At 44.0% G+C, this 14500-nt stretch overlaps 1 protein-coding gene across 1 annotated transcript in view; it reads left to right on the top strand.

Annotated features, from left to right (window-relative positions):
- Positions 1-14500, top strand: part of PACRG (parkin coregulated) — a 718380-nt gene that overhangs the window by 411484 nt on the left and 292396 nt on the right. Inside the window, exon 4 of the mRNA XM_077486658.1 lies at positions 14255-14404. Within this exon, the coding sequence (XP_077342784.1) occupies positions 14255-14404 (150 nt within the window). The remainder of the gene's footprint in view (positions 1-14254; positions 14405-14500) is intronic.

Genomic DNA, 14500 nt, shown 5'->3' with positions numbered 1-14500 from the left:
ACAATCCGCTGGACTTTGCAGCGGAGGTCCACCGGACTTTCCAAACGAGCAGACTTGCCCACACACTCCTGGACTTTTCCGGCAGACTAGGTCCTACTAGTCTGCCGGAAAAGTCCTATGGCGGGGGTCCGCCGGACTTTTGAAATGAACAGACTTGCCCACACAAGGAGTAAAGTCTGTTAATTTTGAACGTGGCTCCAGGTAGACGGGACTCGCGGAGGAAGTCAATGTCCCGGGGGATGCTGGGACTCTGACATCATAGGGGCGGGGTCAACATGTGACATCACCCGGTGACCCCGCCCCTTATGCCTATATAAATCGCTGCATGATGTGTCCCTGCCGTTATGGCCAGAGAGAGCGTCGTGTCAACATCGGAAGAAGAGAAGAAGAAGGAAGAAGAAGAAGAAGCAGGAAGAAGAAGAAGCAGAAGGTGGCGGAGACAGCGACAGAACCGGGCCAACGCTAGTAAAAGAGCTGGAAGAAGAAAGCAGAGGCCCGGCAAGAAGAACCAAAGACCGGGACAAGACCCCCGAAGTAGTAAGAACATCCACCAAAGTCGGAAGAAGACCCCCGGAGGGTGGCGGCGACGGAGGAGAAAGCCGGGCTCCTCCGCTAGTAAAAGAGCTAGTAAAAGAGCAGGAGATAGTGGAGGAGTCCTGCAAGAAGACCCCCGAAGACAGAAGAAGAACCCCGGAAGCGTCTAATAAAGTATTTTAAAAACCTGTGTTTTGGTTTTTTAATTAACACTTTTTTCCCCCAGCTGAATGGGTAGGGGTACATTGTAGGGTGGGGGGCCGGAGTCTGGGGGCGCCTTATTAAAGGGGGCTCCTGGATTCTGATAAGCCCCCCGCCCGCAGACCCCGACAACCAATGGCCAGGGTTGTCGGGAAGAGCCCCTTGTCCTCATCAACATGGGGACAAGGTGCTTTGGGGAGGGCTACATTGACTTCCTGCGCTAGTCCCATCTACCTGGAGCCACGTTCAAAACGGACTTTACTCCGTGTGTGGGCAAGTCCATTCATTTCAAAAGTCCAGCGGACTAGCATACAGATGGGCAGATTGACTGCCGAGACTGCTGAGCCACAATTTTAAGTCAAGACTTCTTTCTAAGTCCACCGGACTTTTGGTAAGAAAAAGTCTGCCGGATCCCACACACGGGTGGATCCGCCGGACCAAGTTGAGGGGTTTATTTACACAGACACTTTGTATAAAAACTGAGGCACTGAGGGGTTTAATTACAGTGAGGCTGGGTTCACATATGAGTACACAGTGGCTCACAGCAGGAGTCCGGTACATCCTTGTTTACTGTTTCAGGTGCGATTTCACCCTGAATTTTTGCTGAATTCGGGCCTGAAACAGACTAAAAGACCCACAGGGCTCCTGTGCAAATTGCATCAGAGCCACTGTGGACATATGTGAACCGGCTCCATGGAGAGCCGGTCACAATCTCCTGCTGTGCGAATTGGATGCAGCAAAAGCCAAATCCAATTTGCACTAGTGTGAACCCAGCCTAAAGGGGATGTAGATTATTTTCTATGGATTACCACATTATACACTTAATGATTGGCTCTTGGCACTGTTGGAATAAGGCCAATAGTGTAAACCCTTTGCAGTCCCAATAACTAGATCTACTTTAGGGCATTTGTAGTCTGTATGGCTCCATGGTGCAGATAATACCCCAAACATTCAGTCTGAAACACTATCTCCATGGATCCATATTTCATGTAGACATTGGCTGTGAAATGATATTGTGTTACGTCTGATGTTTCTGAATGCAGGCATGATTATTAACAACTTTGTAGTTTATTGCAATTGGCAGCCTAATGTATTTCCCTAGGTCTCCATTAAGTCATAAACCTGGGAGTGATATGAACATTTTCTAAATTATCAGAAATGGAGTAGAGCTCTTCTTACTAAACGATTTATTAAAAAACATAAAACTTCAATTTAACAGAGGAAGACTAAAATTAGGCTCATATAAAATGATGCTGATCCTACACGAAATGCGCTTGTTATTAGAGGATCTTAATTTAAAGAACTGTTTATGATATGTACATATAACATATTTGAAAGCAACCTTGACACTGAAAGGCCTTGGAAATAGCTGTACACATTGCCTGCTGTGTCAGGACTAAAAGCAAACGGTACAGAAAAAGTACACAAGCCGTAAGCTGGTTTTCAGTCAACACTAAATCTGACCAATATTGACATCACTTTTACAAGTCCTAGGAAAAAAAATTGGAATCTTATAAATAAAAATCTAATAATGTTTCACTAACCTGGCAATGACTGAACACACTGGAGAATCCTATTAAAGGATTTGAACACATTAGAGCATCAAGATAAGTGATTGGCTGCCCATCACTGTTTAAGTCCCTGATGGACAATGCTTTACCACTAATTATAGTTTCATTTCTGGTCTCCAGTGGGTATTCTTTATCCTAATATCCTCCATGGATGACCTTGTCTCGAAAAGAGATAACCAGATCAATCCATTGGATACTTAACTGATCATGCAGATTTCTGTCCAGCAGTATTATCAATAATTTCCAATCCACTGGCTGATCCATTAGACCCAATTCAGCATTTTTTTTTTGTTTTTTTTACTTTTTCTTTTTTTAAACTTTTAAACCATTTTAAGAAAACAAATGTGTGAACTCTTAAAATGTAATCTCCATAACTTTAGTGCCTTGACTGCTCAGACCTTTTTTTTTTCCTTTTTTCTATTGTGCCTGTGTTAGACACTGATGCAGGTTTCAGACGTTTTAATGCTAAAAAATAGCCTCTGAAAAGAACCTGAAAACTGCCTCCCATTCATTGCAATGTGTGCTTTCACACTCGGGCGATATGCTTGCGGTACATTAGAAAAAGTCCTGTAAGCAGCATGTTTGGGGTGGGTTGGGAGCACTATAAAAAGCACTTTCAAAATGCCCCTGACCATTGAAATTAATGAGCAGCACTTCCAAAGTGACTTAAAGCAATTTGAAAGCACCTTTTTTCCTTTTTTTTATAAGGTCACGTTGTCACGTGACCTTAAAAAACCCACCCTGCTAGTGTCCGAAAAGCACTGCAAAAGCACCGATATGGCAACCGCAAAAAATGACCGGTGCTTTAGTGCTGTTTTAGCTGCTTCAGTGTAAAAGGGGTTTTAAGACAAGGCTTTACCACTGCCCTTGGTGTGTTTAAAGAAAATCCATTACTTCCTGCCCCATCCTGAATTTGGTATTTAGGACATAAAAACCAGTACAAGGAATTAGTTCACCAGCTGACCTCATCAAGACACACCCTGCACTCGCCACCCTCCTCCAGGAGATGGCTCCCACCCAAATCTGTGCTTCTCACTAAATACACAGCCAGCGATCAGTTTGTTTTATTTGTACATCTTGCAGAGATCATTTGGCAGGGTGTGCAGGAGCTGAGCGATCAGAAGCAGCCTATGTGGAACAGAAATGTAGTATTGCAAACTGTGGAGTTTATTTACTAAAGCTAGAGAGGGCAAAATTATTTGCAATTCTGCAGAGAAACCGATCAGCTTCCAGATTTTATTGTTAAAGCTTAATTAAATAAGCTGAGGTTAGAAGCTGACTATGACTAATTTTGCCCTCTCTAGCTCAAATAAACCCCAGTGCGTCCCCGGAAGACTGTAAAGCTCATCATACTCTATACAATCTGATTGTACAATCTCCTTTAGATATACCATCAACTATGTAGTGCAAGAGCCTGCCTGATTGGATACATAGGTGTGCCCTTATATTATATAGTTTTGGAAAATCTAAAGGAGATTCTACAATCCGATTGTCTGGTGTATGAGCTAGTCGCACTTTCAGTGCTATTAATTGTTAACGGCACCCCAAACACGAAGCAAAAACACATTTTGCCATGTGAAAAAAACGAGCAACAAGCAAAGCAAAAGGTAAAGTAAAAATTGTGCAAAAAAATGTCATAATGTCCCATGAGCTACTTTGCCACATGTAGGGCAACCCATTGAAATCAACTGGCTTCCCTATGTGCGTTGTGGGAAAAATGAGACAAAAAATGTGCGCTCCCACTACGCTAGGGGTGAATGAGGATGACATTACAATGGTCAGTAGGACAAAATAGGTGAATTGCCCCATTGGGGTCGAATACACTAATAAAAGTTACACACTCAATTTAAAACTAGGAAAACCTTTATTCCATTACATAAATTTTATAGGGAAATTAATAACATTTTTAACGTGAGGTGCAAACATTTGCCATAATACTAGCAGAACAGCCCAAGCCACAGCAGCAGGATTTTCCCTTGAAAAAAAACGACTTCTTTAAGTATCAATTTCCCTACTCCTGTTCTACAAATCTTTGATTGTAGAGCTGTATTGCAAAGTGAGTTGTAAGTCCACAACTTAAGGTTTGCATCCACTGACATTTTTAATTTGTTTAACAAATAAACAGTTATGCTCTTGAGTGCATATACACTGTTTCATTGCTTTTTACCTTGTTTTTTACTTGTATTTTAAAATATCCTTGCCCCTAGCATCTATATTTAACAAATCTAACTTGTAAGGCCGCGTACACACGCGCGGACTGTTTGCCCAACCTTGTTCGTCAAACAGTTTCGGCAAACAGTCCGCTCAAAATTTGCATGAGCGGACTTGCCCACACACGAGCGGACTGTTTCAACGAACTGTTTGCCAAACAGTCCGCTCAACTTTTGAAATGAACGGACTCGCCCACGTAAGGCGGAGGCAAATCCGCCCATTTCGAGCACGTGTACAGGTAGGCGGGGCCCGCGAAGGAGACGTCGCGGGCTCCGCCGCCTGGAATGGGCTTAAAGGGGAACCCCAACGCCGAAAAAAATCGGCGTGGGGGTTCCCCCAAAGTCCACACCAAACCCTTGTCCGAGCACGCTACCCGGCCGGCCAGGAAAGGGGGGCGAGCGAGCGCGCCCCCCCTCCTGAGCCGTACCAGGCCGCGTGCCCTCAACATGGGGGGTGCCTTGGGGAAGGGGGGGCCGCGCGGCCCCCCCACCCCAAAGCACCTTGTCCCCATGTTGATGAGGACAAGGGCCTCTTCCCGACAACCCTGGCCGTTGGTTGTCGGGGTCTGCGGGCGGGGGGCTTATCGGAATCCGGGAGCCCCCTTTAAGAAGGGGGCCCCCGGATACCGGCCCCCCACCCTATGTGAATGAGTATGGGGTACAATGTACCCCTACCCATTCACCTGTGAAATAAAGTACAAAAAAAAACACAACACAGGGAAAAAATATTTTATTGCACAGCTCCGGGGGTCTTCCGTCTTCGGGGGTCTTCTCGCCGGACTCCTCCGCTATCTGTGTGTAGCTCTTTTACTAGCGGAGGAGTCCGGCTTTCTTCCTCCCCGCCGCCGGCCTCTTCTCCCGACTTCGGGGGTCTTGTCCCCCTCTTCGGTTCTTCTGCCGGGCCACCGCGCCTTCTTGTAGCTCTTTTACAGGCGGTGGCCCGGTCTTCTGTCGCCGCTGCCTTCCGTTCTTCTGTCGCCGCCTTCGGTTCTTCTGCCGGGCCACCGCGCCTTCTTGTAGCTCTTTTACAGGCGGTGGCCCGGTCTTCTGTCGCCGCCTTCCGTTCTTGTTCTTCTTCTTGTTCTTCTTCTTCTTCTCCAGGAGATGTTGACACGTCGCTCTCTCCGGCCGGAATGCCAGAGCCGCGCTGTGCGGTCACTTATATAGTGACAATGGGGCGGGGTCACATGGTATATGTCACATGGGTTGGTCACATGGGTTGATGTCACATGGGGACTATGACATCGTAAGGGGGCGGGGTCACCATGTGACCAACCCATGTGACATATACCATGTGACACCGCCCCATTGTCACTATATAAGTGGCAGCGGAGCGTGTCCCTGGCATTCCGGCCGGAGGGAGCGACGTGTCAACATCGCCTGGAGAAGAAGAAGAAGAACAAGAAGAAGAACAAGAACGGAAGGCGGCGACAGCGACAGCGGCGACAGAAGACCGGGCCACCGCCTGTAAAAGAGCTACAAGAAGGCGCGGTGGCCCGGCAGAAGAACCGAAGGCGGCGACAGAAGAACGGAAGGCAGCGGCGACAGAAGACCGGGCCACCGCCTGTAAAAGAGCTACAAGAAGGCGCGGTGGCCCGGCAGAAGAACCGAAGAGGGGGACAAGACCCCCGAAGTCGGGAGAAGAGGCCGGCGGCGGGGAGGAAGAAAGCCGGACTCCTCCGCTAGTAAAAGAGCTACACACACATAGCGGAGGAGTCCGGCGAGAAGACCCCCGAAGACGGAAGACCCCCGGAGCTGTGCAATAAAATATTTTTTCCCCTGTGTTGTGTTTTTTTTTGTACTTTATTTCACAGGTGAATGGGTAGGGGTACATTGTACCCCATACTCATTCACATAGGGTGGGGGGCCGGTATCCGGGGGCCCCCTTCTTAAAGGGGGCTCCCGGATTCCGATAAGCCCCCCGCCCGCAGACCCCGACAACCAACGGCCAGGGTTGTCGGGAAGAGGCCCTTGTCCTCATCAACATGGGGACAAGGTGCTTTGGGGTGGGGGGGCCGCGCGGCCCCCCCTTCCCCAAGGCACCCCCCCATGTTGAGGGCACGCGGCCTGGTACGGCTCAGGAGGGGGGGCGCGCTCGCTCGCCCCCCTTTCCTGGCCGGCCGGGTAGCGTGCTCGGACAAGGGTCTGTTGTGGACTTTGGGGGAACCCCCACGCCGATTTTTTTCGGCGTTGGGGTTCCCCTTTAAGCCCATTCCAGGCGGCGGAGCCCGCGAGGTCTCCTTCGCGGGCCCCGCCTACCTGTACACGCGCTCGAAATGGGCGGACTTTCCGAGCGGGAACAGTCCGCTCATTTCGAAAGTACAGCGGACAGGCCCACACACGGGCGGACTGTTCGCTCAAACACAGTTTCAGCGGACAGTTTTTCGGAATTTCCGAAAGACTTTGTCCGTCCAACTGTCCGCTGAAACTGTCCGCTGAAAGCCCACACACGAGCGGACTGTCCGCCCAAACACTGTTCAGCGGACAAGGTTGGGCGAACAGTCCGCCCGTGTGTACGCGGCCTAAAGAAAAAAAGGATGTTTATGTATGCATATAAACTTGTAAAATGTGACTTAAACACATCTACATTTACCGGCATTTAGAGGAAACAATTACATATACAAAACTTCGGTATCTATGAGCCTTTTTGTTCTTGGCGGAAGCCTGTGTGTTTTTTCTTAAGTGCAATAAAATAAGGATGATTCTGTCATCCAATCGGTACATCATAAGACTGGTACCATAGAGGTTTCAGTGAAAAAAATGGGTAGGGTTGACAAAAAGTATTGATGTTTTCAGAAGAATAATTTCTTAGGTACTCTAGGGCCATTTGTACGACTAGGACAGACAACCCTCAACCCAAAATAACACCATGATTATGTGGCTGCTACCATAGTCAGTTGTACCTCACAATTTTCAAGTGTATCTAAACCCAAGAACAAATGTGTGATATAGTGCATCTTGGCGGTCTTTAGAAATGTTGTTAGCATTAGTTTTCTTATTTCATCCTATTTCTTTATTTGTACTTGGTACTTGCCAGTAACTATATGTCCTAGGTTGACAGCACTCACTTTCTGTACTGTATCTATGAAAGAGCAGCATTGTCATCCTAGGACAGGACTACAGAACATTTCCCCTTTTCCATACTATGGAGAGGTGGGTATATAATGTTGACTGATAACACTTAAAGTGGAGTTCCAGTCAACTGTGGAAACAATAAAAGTCAGAAGCTACAAAATCTGTACCTGCTGACTTTTAAAAAACAGCCACTCATCTGTCCCATAATCGAATGGTGTGCTTACCCCATTAGGTCTCATCCGCTGTCTTCGCCCCCCCCACCCCCGGCGCCTGCATCTTCACTATGGTTACCCGGCTGTGAGAGCTTGCGGTTTCACAGCAGGGTGCCCACTACGCAAGCGTGAGTCATGTTGCACATTGTGAATGGCAAATGTAGTTTTCTGGGACCTGTCTGAGTACCAGAAGACTGCAGGGGGAAGCGAGGGAGGAGAACTTACATTTCAGACTGCCATGGCGTTCACAACAGAAGTGGAAACAGGGTACCTGTCAAAATTGGGTACCTGCCCCCTCCCTCCTCAAAAGTGCCAATTTTTTTGTCAGGAGGAGTGGGGTACGAATACCTAAAGTGGAACTTTCCCTTTTGGGTGGAGCTCCACTTTAACAGAAGTAGAGAGCACAGGAAGTTATTAGCTCAGGTGATTTCAGGCAGAATCATAATGTATTTTTCTGTACTTATCAAACATATTTATCAGTGGCATTTTAACAGGCTAAAAGTAAAAAAATTATGAAATTTTATTGATAGGTTTTATATACACTTTAGGGGAGGGGTCTCAAACTGGCAGCCCTCCAGCTGTTGCAAAACTACAAGTCCCATCATGCCTCTGCCTGTGGGAGTCATGCTTGTAACTGTCAGCCTTGCAATGGCTCTTGGGACTTGTAGTTTTGCAACAACTGGAGGACCACCAGTTTTAGACCCATGCTTTAAGGGCACCTTCACACATATGGCCAAGGGGCAGAAAAAGCAATTGGTTGAGCCGCTGTTTTACAGCCCACTGACCAGCCACCAAGGGCATGCATCCATGAAACAAAGTATCCCATGGCATTTGGCAAGTGGTACTGCCACTGAACATGACCCATTCAAGTGAACAGGGTCGTGTCACAATCAGCAGCATGAAACTGCATACAATGCAAATGGATCCAGAACAGTCAACATTTTTAGGGTTAATCAGGCAATGAGGAGGTGATAAATAGCCTCTTTACAACCTGCCAAGCACCTCTGAAAAATTATCCACTATGGATTGCTTTTTAAAGGGGTGACAGGGCCTGCCTCATGTATAAATCCCTGTACTACTTAAAGACGACTTGTATCTGACTTGTTCCCATAGACTTTAATGGAAGTCGCCTCCAAGTCGGATTCTCATCTATATTAATATGATTTAGAGCCAACATTACAGGAAGATTACCCAGGCGGGGCATGGCATTTTCCTGTTTGCTGTTATCTCTGCATACCTGCACAAGACAAAGTTGCTTTAAAGTTGCATCATGTTGTATCAAAGTAGTACTCAAATTGCCAGTATATTGCCTGGTAAAGTCACACCATCCATAAGTCGCGGGACTTTCAGGTGGCAGTATTGTGAACCGAGCCTAAAACCTAGAAACTGATTGCACAGCTACACTTGATTCTGTGTGCACCAGTTTTAGTAAATCGATGAAAATATTTACTTATTTTCTGCTGTTATACCAGAACAGACTGTGGATACCCCAGCAGGGACACAGAAAACCATTTAGACATGCAATTCCTACTGTATACAGCCCAGATGGACTTAATTATATACAGTATAGACTACAATTGAAAATTCTAATATTACTGAGCACTGAAAATTGGCCATTTCTACAGCACTACTACACTACACTCCCTAATATTCTGCTGCTCCATTCAACTTTATACTATATGCCCCCTGGATATTTATTCCTTATTTTAATGCTTAACTCTGGGCATTTAAATATATTCCTCAATAGCCACAAATAATATAATCCAGTTTTGTGTGCGCTAAATGCTAAACCTAGATATTACCTTGCAAAAGTAGCAGTGACATCAACACTGTGCATAAAACAGAGCTGCAGGAGGGACCCAACGAGCCCCACCCACTACAGACCGACTGCAGAAAACTACAGGAAGGGGTGGAGACAAGACCAGTCACCCTGCACAAGATAAAAGAGCTGCGGTGATTGGTCTTTATTACAGGGAGTTCCTGCACAGAAGTAAAGTTTCTCACACTATTGTAGAAATTGGGAGAGGAATAGGGATTTTGACAGTGCACAATATACACAAATGAGAGAAAGTTGGAGACCATACATTTAGAAAAAAATATTTAATTTTTAATAAGTTTAAAGTTTAAAAAGCACATGTGAACAAAAAACAATAATTAATATGAAAATAGGCAGAATTTCATATAAATGGTGGTCATGACAAGCAAGTTAAATGGAGAAGAATAGATTGCACATTATCCCAACATGTTTCACTGTGGCGCTTCTTCAGGGGATGTGCAAATTTAGACCAACATTTCAAGAGTAACTGTACAAATATAGAAACACAGAGGTACAAGTAAATATAAATTCATATAAACTATCAAGTAATACATATAACAAAAAATCATCAGAAGCACATGTGTTGTTTTCTCACTCTATTACTGTGTAGATCTGGAAGAAATGCACAGAGCACACCGAGATTCAATGAAGAATACATATGACTCTTATATTTACACAATAATTAATTATTCTGGAGTTCAGCTGTAAGCTATTGTCATGTTAAAATAAGTGTTAAATTATATTTTATTTTGTATTCCTTCTGCTACACTTTTAAAAATAGCTGCTCAAACGACTGTTTTAGTTAAAAATCTGTGCATATTTCTCCAGAATTAAAACTTGAACCGAGAACCTTTTCTAAACATCCACTTCTCATTTTTGTTCCTTTTATTTTGAAAAGTCTTTTGCATCGCTTCAATGCAAATGCTTCTGAGAAGAACTGTAAAGTTTGCAAAATGTAATCATTAGAAGAGATTCTGAATTTGTCCCTTCCCAGGTCGACTTCCTGTTGTCATAGTGTCCAAAAAAAGTAACTGTGATTTCTTTCTACTTATTGAATAGACTAATAACAGAGCCAATGTGAAGGAAGAATAGCCTTCTTGGGGTCTGCTTGAGGTGTCAGCAGAAACTGTGGGAACAAATAACAGTCACACAAGGCAGCGTTTTATAACATCAGGGCTGCAATCCATCTTTTAGTTTCGTTCAAGGCTTTGACTAATAAAGGCCTTTTTACAATTCCCAGCAGAGTTCAGCTTAATTCCCTACAGTGCCTTAGGGGCCTGAAATACATTGCTTTGTAGCAATCAACGAGGACAAAAAATAAAAGCGTGAAAAGTATAATCAGTGTTTTTCTAACTGGCCCACATAGGTAAGAGTTAAGGCTCTGTATCAACATATGACATTTTAACCCTGGCTTGAATTCATTTTCTAAAGACCTATGTATGTTATTGAAAACAACTGTATTTCACCAGACCAACACTTGCTCCCAATTCTAAAGTGAAACATATTTTTGGGTGGAAAAATCTCTGTAGTTTCTCAGTTATATTGCTCAGCTTTTGAAAAGATAATGTCCTTTGAATAAATGTAAATTTGCAAAAGCCAATAATGATGATGACGGTACACTGCAGGATTGATTTACTAAAAGCAAATAGACTGTGCACTTTGCATTTCCCCAGAGTTTAGTAAATGTGGTAAAGTTGCAACCAATCAAGTGCAAGGAAAATATAATAATGATGATGACGGTACACTGCAGGATTGATTTACTAAAAGCAAATAGACTGTGCACTTTGCATTTCCCCAGAGTTTAGTAAATGTGGTAAAGTTGCAACCAATCAAGTGCAAGGAAAATATAAAAAAAAAAAAAAAAAACATCATGTTTGCTTGCAAATGATTGGAGGATGGAAATCAGTAGAGCTTTAACACATTCACTGTGCAAAGGCCATAGTCCAGGGATATGCAATTAGTGGACCTCCAGCTGTTGCAGAACTACAATTCCCATGAGGCATAGCAAGACTCTGACAACCACAAGCATGACACCCAGAGGCAGAGGCATGATGGGACTTGCAGTTTTGCAACAGCTGGAGGTCCGCTAATTGCATATCCCTGCCATAGTTTATCTGCCTTTAGTAAATCAACACCTGTGTTTTCTATTAGACCAGAGGTTGTCAAACCACAGCCTGCTGGCCTAAAAGGGCCTGCTCCAAGATTTTATCTAGCCCCATGATGTAAACATTTTAAGAAGGGACTTTGATGGGGTCCTTGATGTAAGGGGGAACTCTACATCAGAGCCCCCTTACATTAGCTTAGCTTAAAGTATGTAAGGTGGGAGGTCTGTGGGGATTCTGATGTAAGGGCCAACTCTGCTCAAGTTAATTTGTAGTTTCTTTGCTTTATTTTTGTTACTGACATGTTCATGTTTTGTATTTTTAATCCAATGAATATTTGTAAAATATACAAAGTGGCCCCCCTGAAAAGTTTGGAGACCCCTGTACTAGATCAACATTCATGCAAAAATATTTGTCTCTGTCAGAAAAGGTAAAACTGCAGCTATAGCAACCCATGCAACTGTTGTGGACCACAGGCCGAGGGGTCAAGTTCATGTCTTAACTACTTGCTTACTGGCACTTAAACCCCCCTTCTGCCCTGACCAATTTTAAGCTTTCAGCACTGATGCACTTTGAATGACAATTGCGCAGTACCCAAATGAAAAATCTTTTTTTACACAGATAGAGCTTTCTTTTGGTGGTATTTACTCACCACTGGGGTTTTTATTTTTTGCTAAACAAACAAAAAATTACAGAAAATTTTGAAAAAAACAACAACATTTTTCTCATAGTTTGTTATAAAATTTTACAAACAGGTAATTTTTCTCCTTCATTGATATGCGCTGATGAGACTGCACTGATGGACACTGGTGGGCACTGATGGGCTGCACTAATGGGCAATGATAGGCTGCACTAATAGGTACAGATAAGGTGGCAATGATGTGCACTGATAAGGTGGCACTGATGGGCCCTGATAGGTAGCATTGATGTGTGGCACTGATGGGTGGCACTGATGGGCACTGATAGGTGGCACTGGTGGGCACTGATAGGTGGCACTGATGGGCACTGATAGGTGGTACTGGTGGACACTGATAGATAAAACTCATAGGCAGCACTGGTGATGAGGCACTGATTAGTGGCATTGATAGGTGGCACTGTGGGCACTGATAGGTGGAGCTGTGGATACTGGTAGGTGGAGCTGGTGGGCACTGGTAGGCAAGGCTGTTGTGCACTGGTAGGCGGCACTGGCAGGTCGCACAGGTGGGCACAGATCACTCGGCAACAGCTCTCAGTGATCGGGACCGATGTCCCTCTGACAGCCGTCGGTGATCAGCTTTTTTCTTCTCCTCGCGCTATTAAAAAGGGTGCACCCACCTGCCACTCATAGAGCTCCATCAAATTTTTACTATAAATCCCTCTGAAATCTAGTTACCCCTTGGTGGTCAGTGCATATTTTTTCACACGAAGGAGAGGGCCTCTAATCCATTGCAATGTATAGTTGTAATAGTGGGATTTTGAAAATTCCCACATAATAACTATGAATGTGACTCTTCCCATTCTTAAGGTGCTGACGTGTTGCATATTTTTGACAGTTCTCAGTTATTACTCATGGCAGTTAAAGAGATAGAAGAGAATCAAACCAAGGAAATTAAAATATGGTTTAGTACAGCAAGTCTCTCCAAGATGTTGGGTAGTAGACTTCTTTAAAGTGTAATTCCAGTCAAATTCTAACTAAGGGTAAATCTATCCCCACTCCCATTCTAAGACTATCTACCCTGTAAAAGAAAAGATGTGTATACCTATCTATTCTGAAGCTGCTCCAGTTTGGTTACATGATTAAATTCCAGCATCAGCTTTTAGTGTAGAGGAGGGACAGCCAAAAATGGCTGCCCCATAGTAAACCTATGGGTGACGTCATCACCTATGCTCTGCAGTCATTGTCTCTCCTCTAAGTTTAAGCCAGCGCTGAAACGCGACCGTAAGTTCAGACATCTTTTCTTTTACAAGGTAGACAGAATAGTCTCAGAATGGGGGTGGGAGTAGGTTTAGTTTTGCATTTGACTGAAATTCCACTTTAAAGACAAAATGTTGAGACAGTTTTTCTGGTTTGTTTAAAATAGCATAACCTTGCGTTTGTATGACTACACACCAGAGCCACATGGAAAGCAAATGTATTAAAAATGCATCTATGCCAACTAAATACTATTACAAATATGTCCCTCATACTTTCGAATCTTGTATATACAGCGACTTCTTTGTTCATCACACTTGTGGCAGAAGCCAGACTTTTTCTATTTTAGCAAAAAACTATTTCAAGTGAGAAGTGTTTTATTATTTACATATATGCTTGCTAAATTTATACCACATACTCGGTTGCCCTGTTCACCATTTCTTAGTCTGTCATATTCATAATGTAATTTATATGAGATTTAGAGGAGTGCCAGTCATTTTAATTCTGATATTGGCACCATGTACATACAAGTTTATTTTTTGTCTGTAACAAAATTGAGTTATTTATGACAGTCAAACTGTCTAAAATGGCTATCAAACTGTACTGTTATGTATAAAGTAAGATACTATTATCGTGCTTTAGATGCCTTGAACACTCGCAACCGGCAAGTCATCTGTACCACTCTCAAAGTTCTGCAGCATTTGGTCTTTTCATCGGAAATGGTGGGTGAAGCTCTTGTTCCTTACTACCGCCAGATTCTTCCCATCCTCAACATCTTCAAAAATATAAATGGTAAGGCTTTCCTTTTACTTACTTTCCTTTCACTAATTGATCCAAACGTAATATGCATAAAAAAAAAACTGATTGATGTACAAATGTGTTGCTTGA

This window comes from Lithobates pipiens, unplaced genomic scaffold (assembly GCF_037356315.1).
Source record: "Lithobates pipiens isolate NorthernLeopardFrog02 unplaced genomic scaffold, aLitPip1_a1.2 Scaffold_18, whole genome shotgun sequence".
Lineage (NCBI taxonomy): Eukaryota > Metazoa > Chordata > Amphibia > Anura > Ranidae > Lithobates > Lithobates pipiens.
Note: the sequence above shows the minus strand (reverse complement) of the source record. Positions and strands in the feature narration are given on the sequence as shown.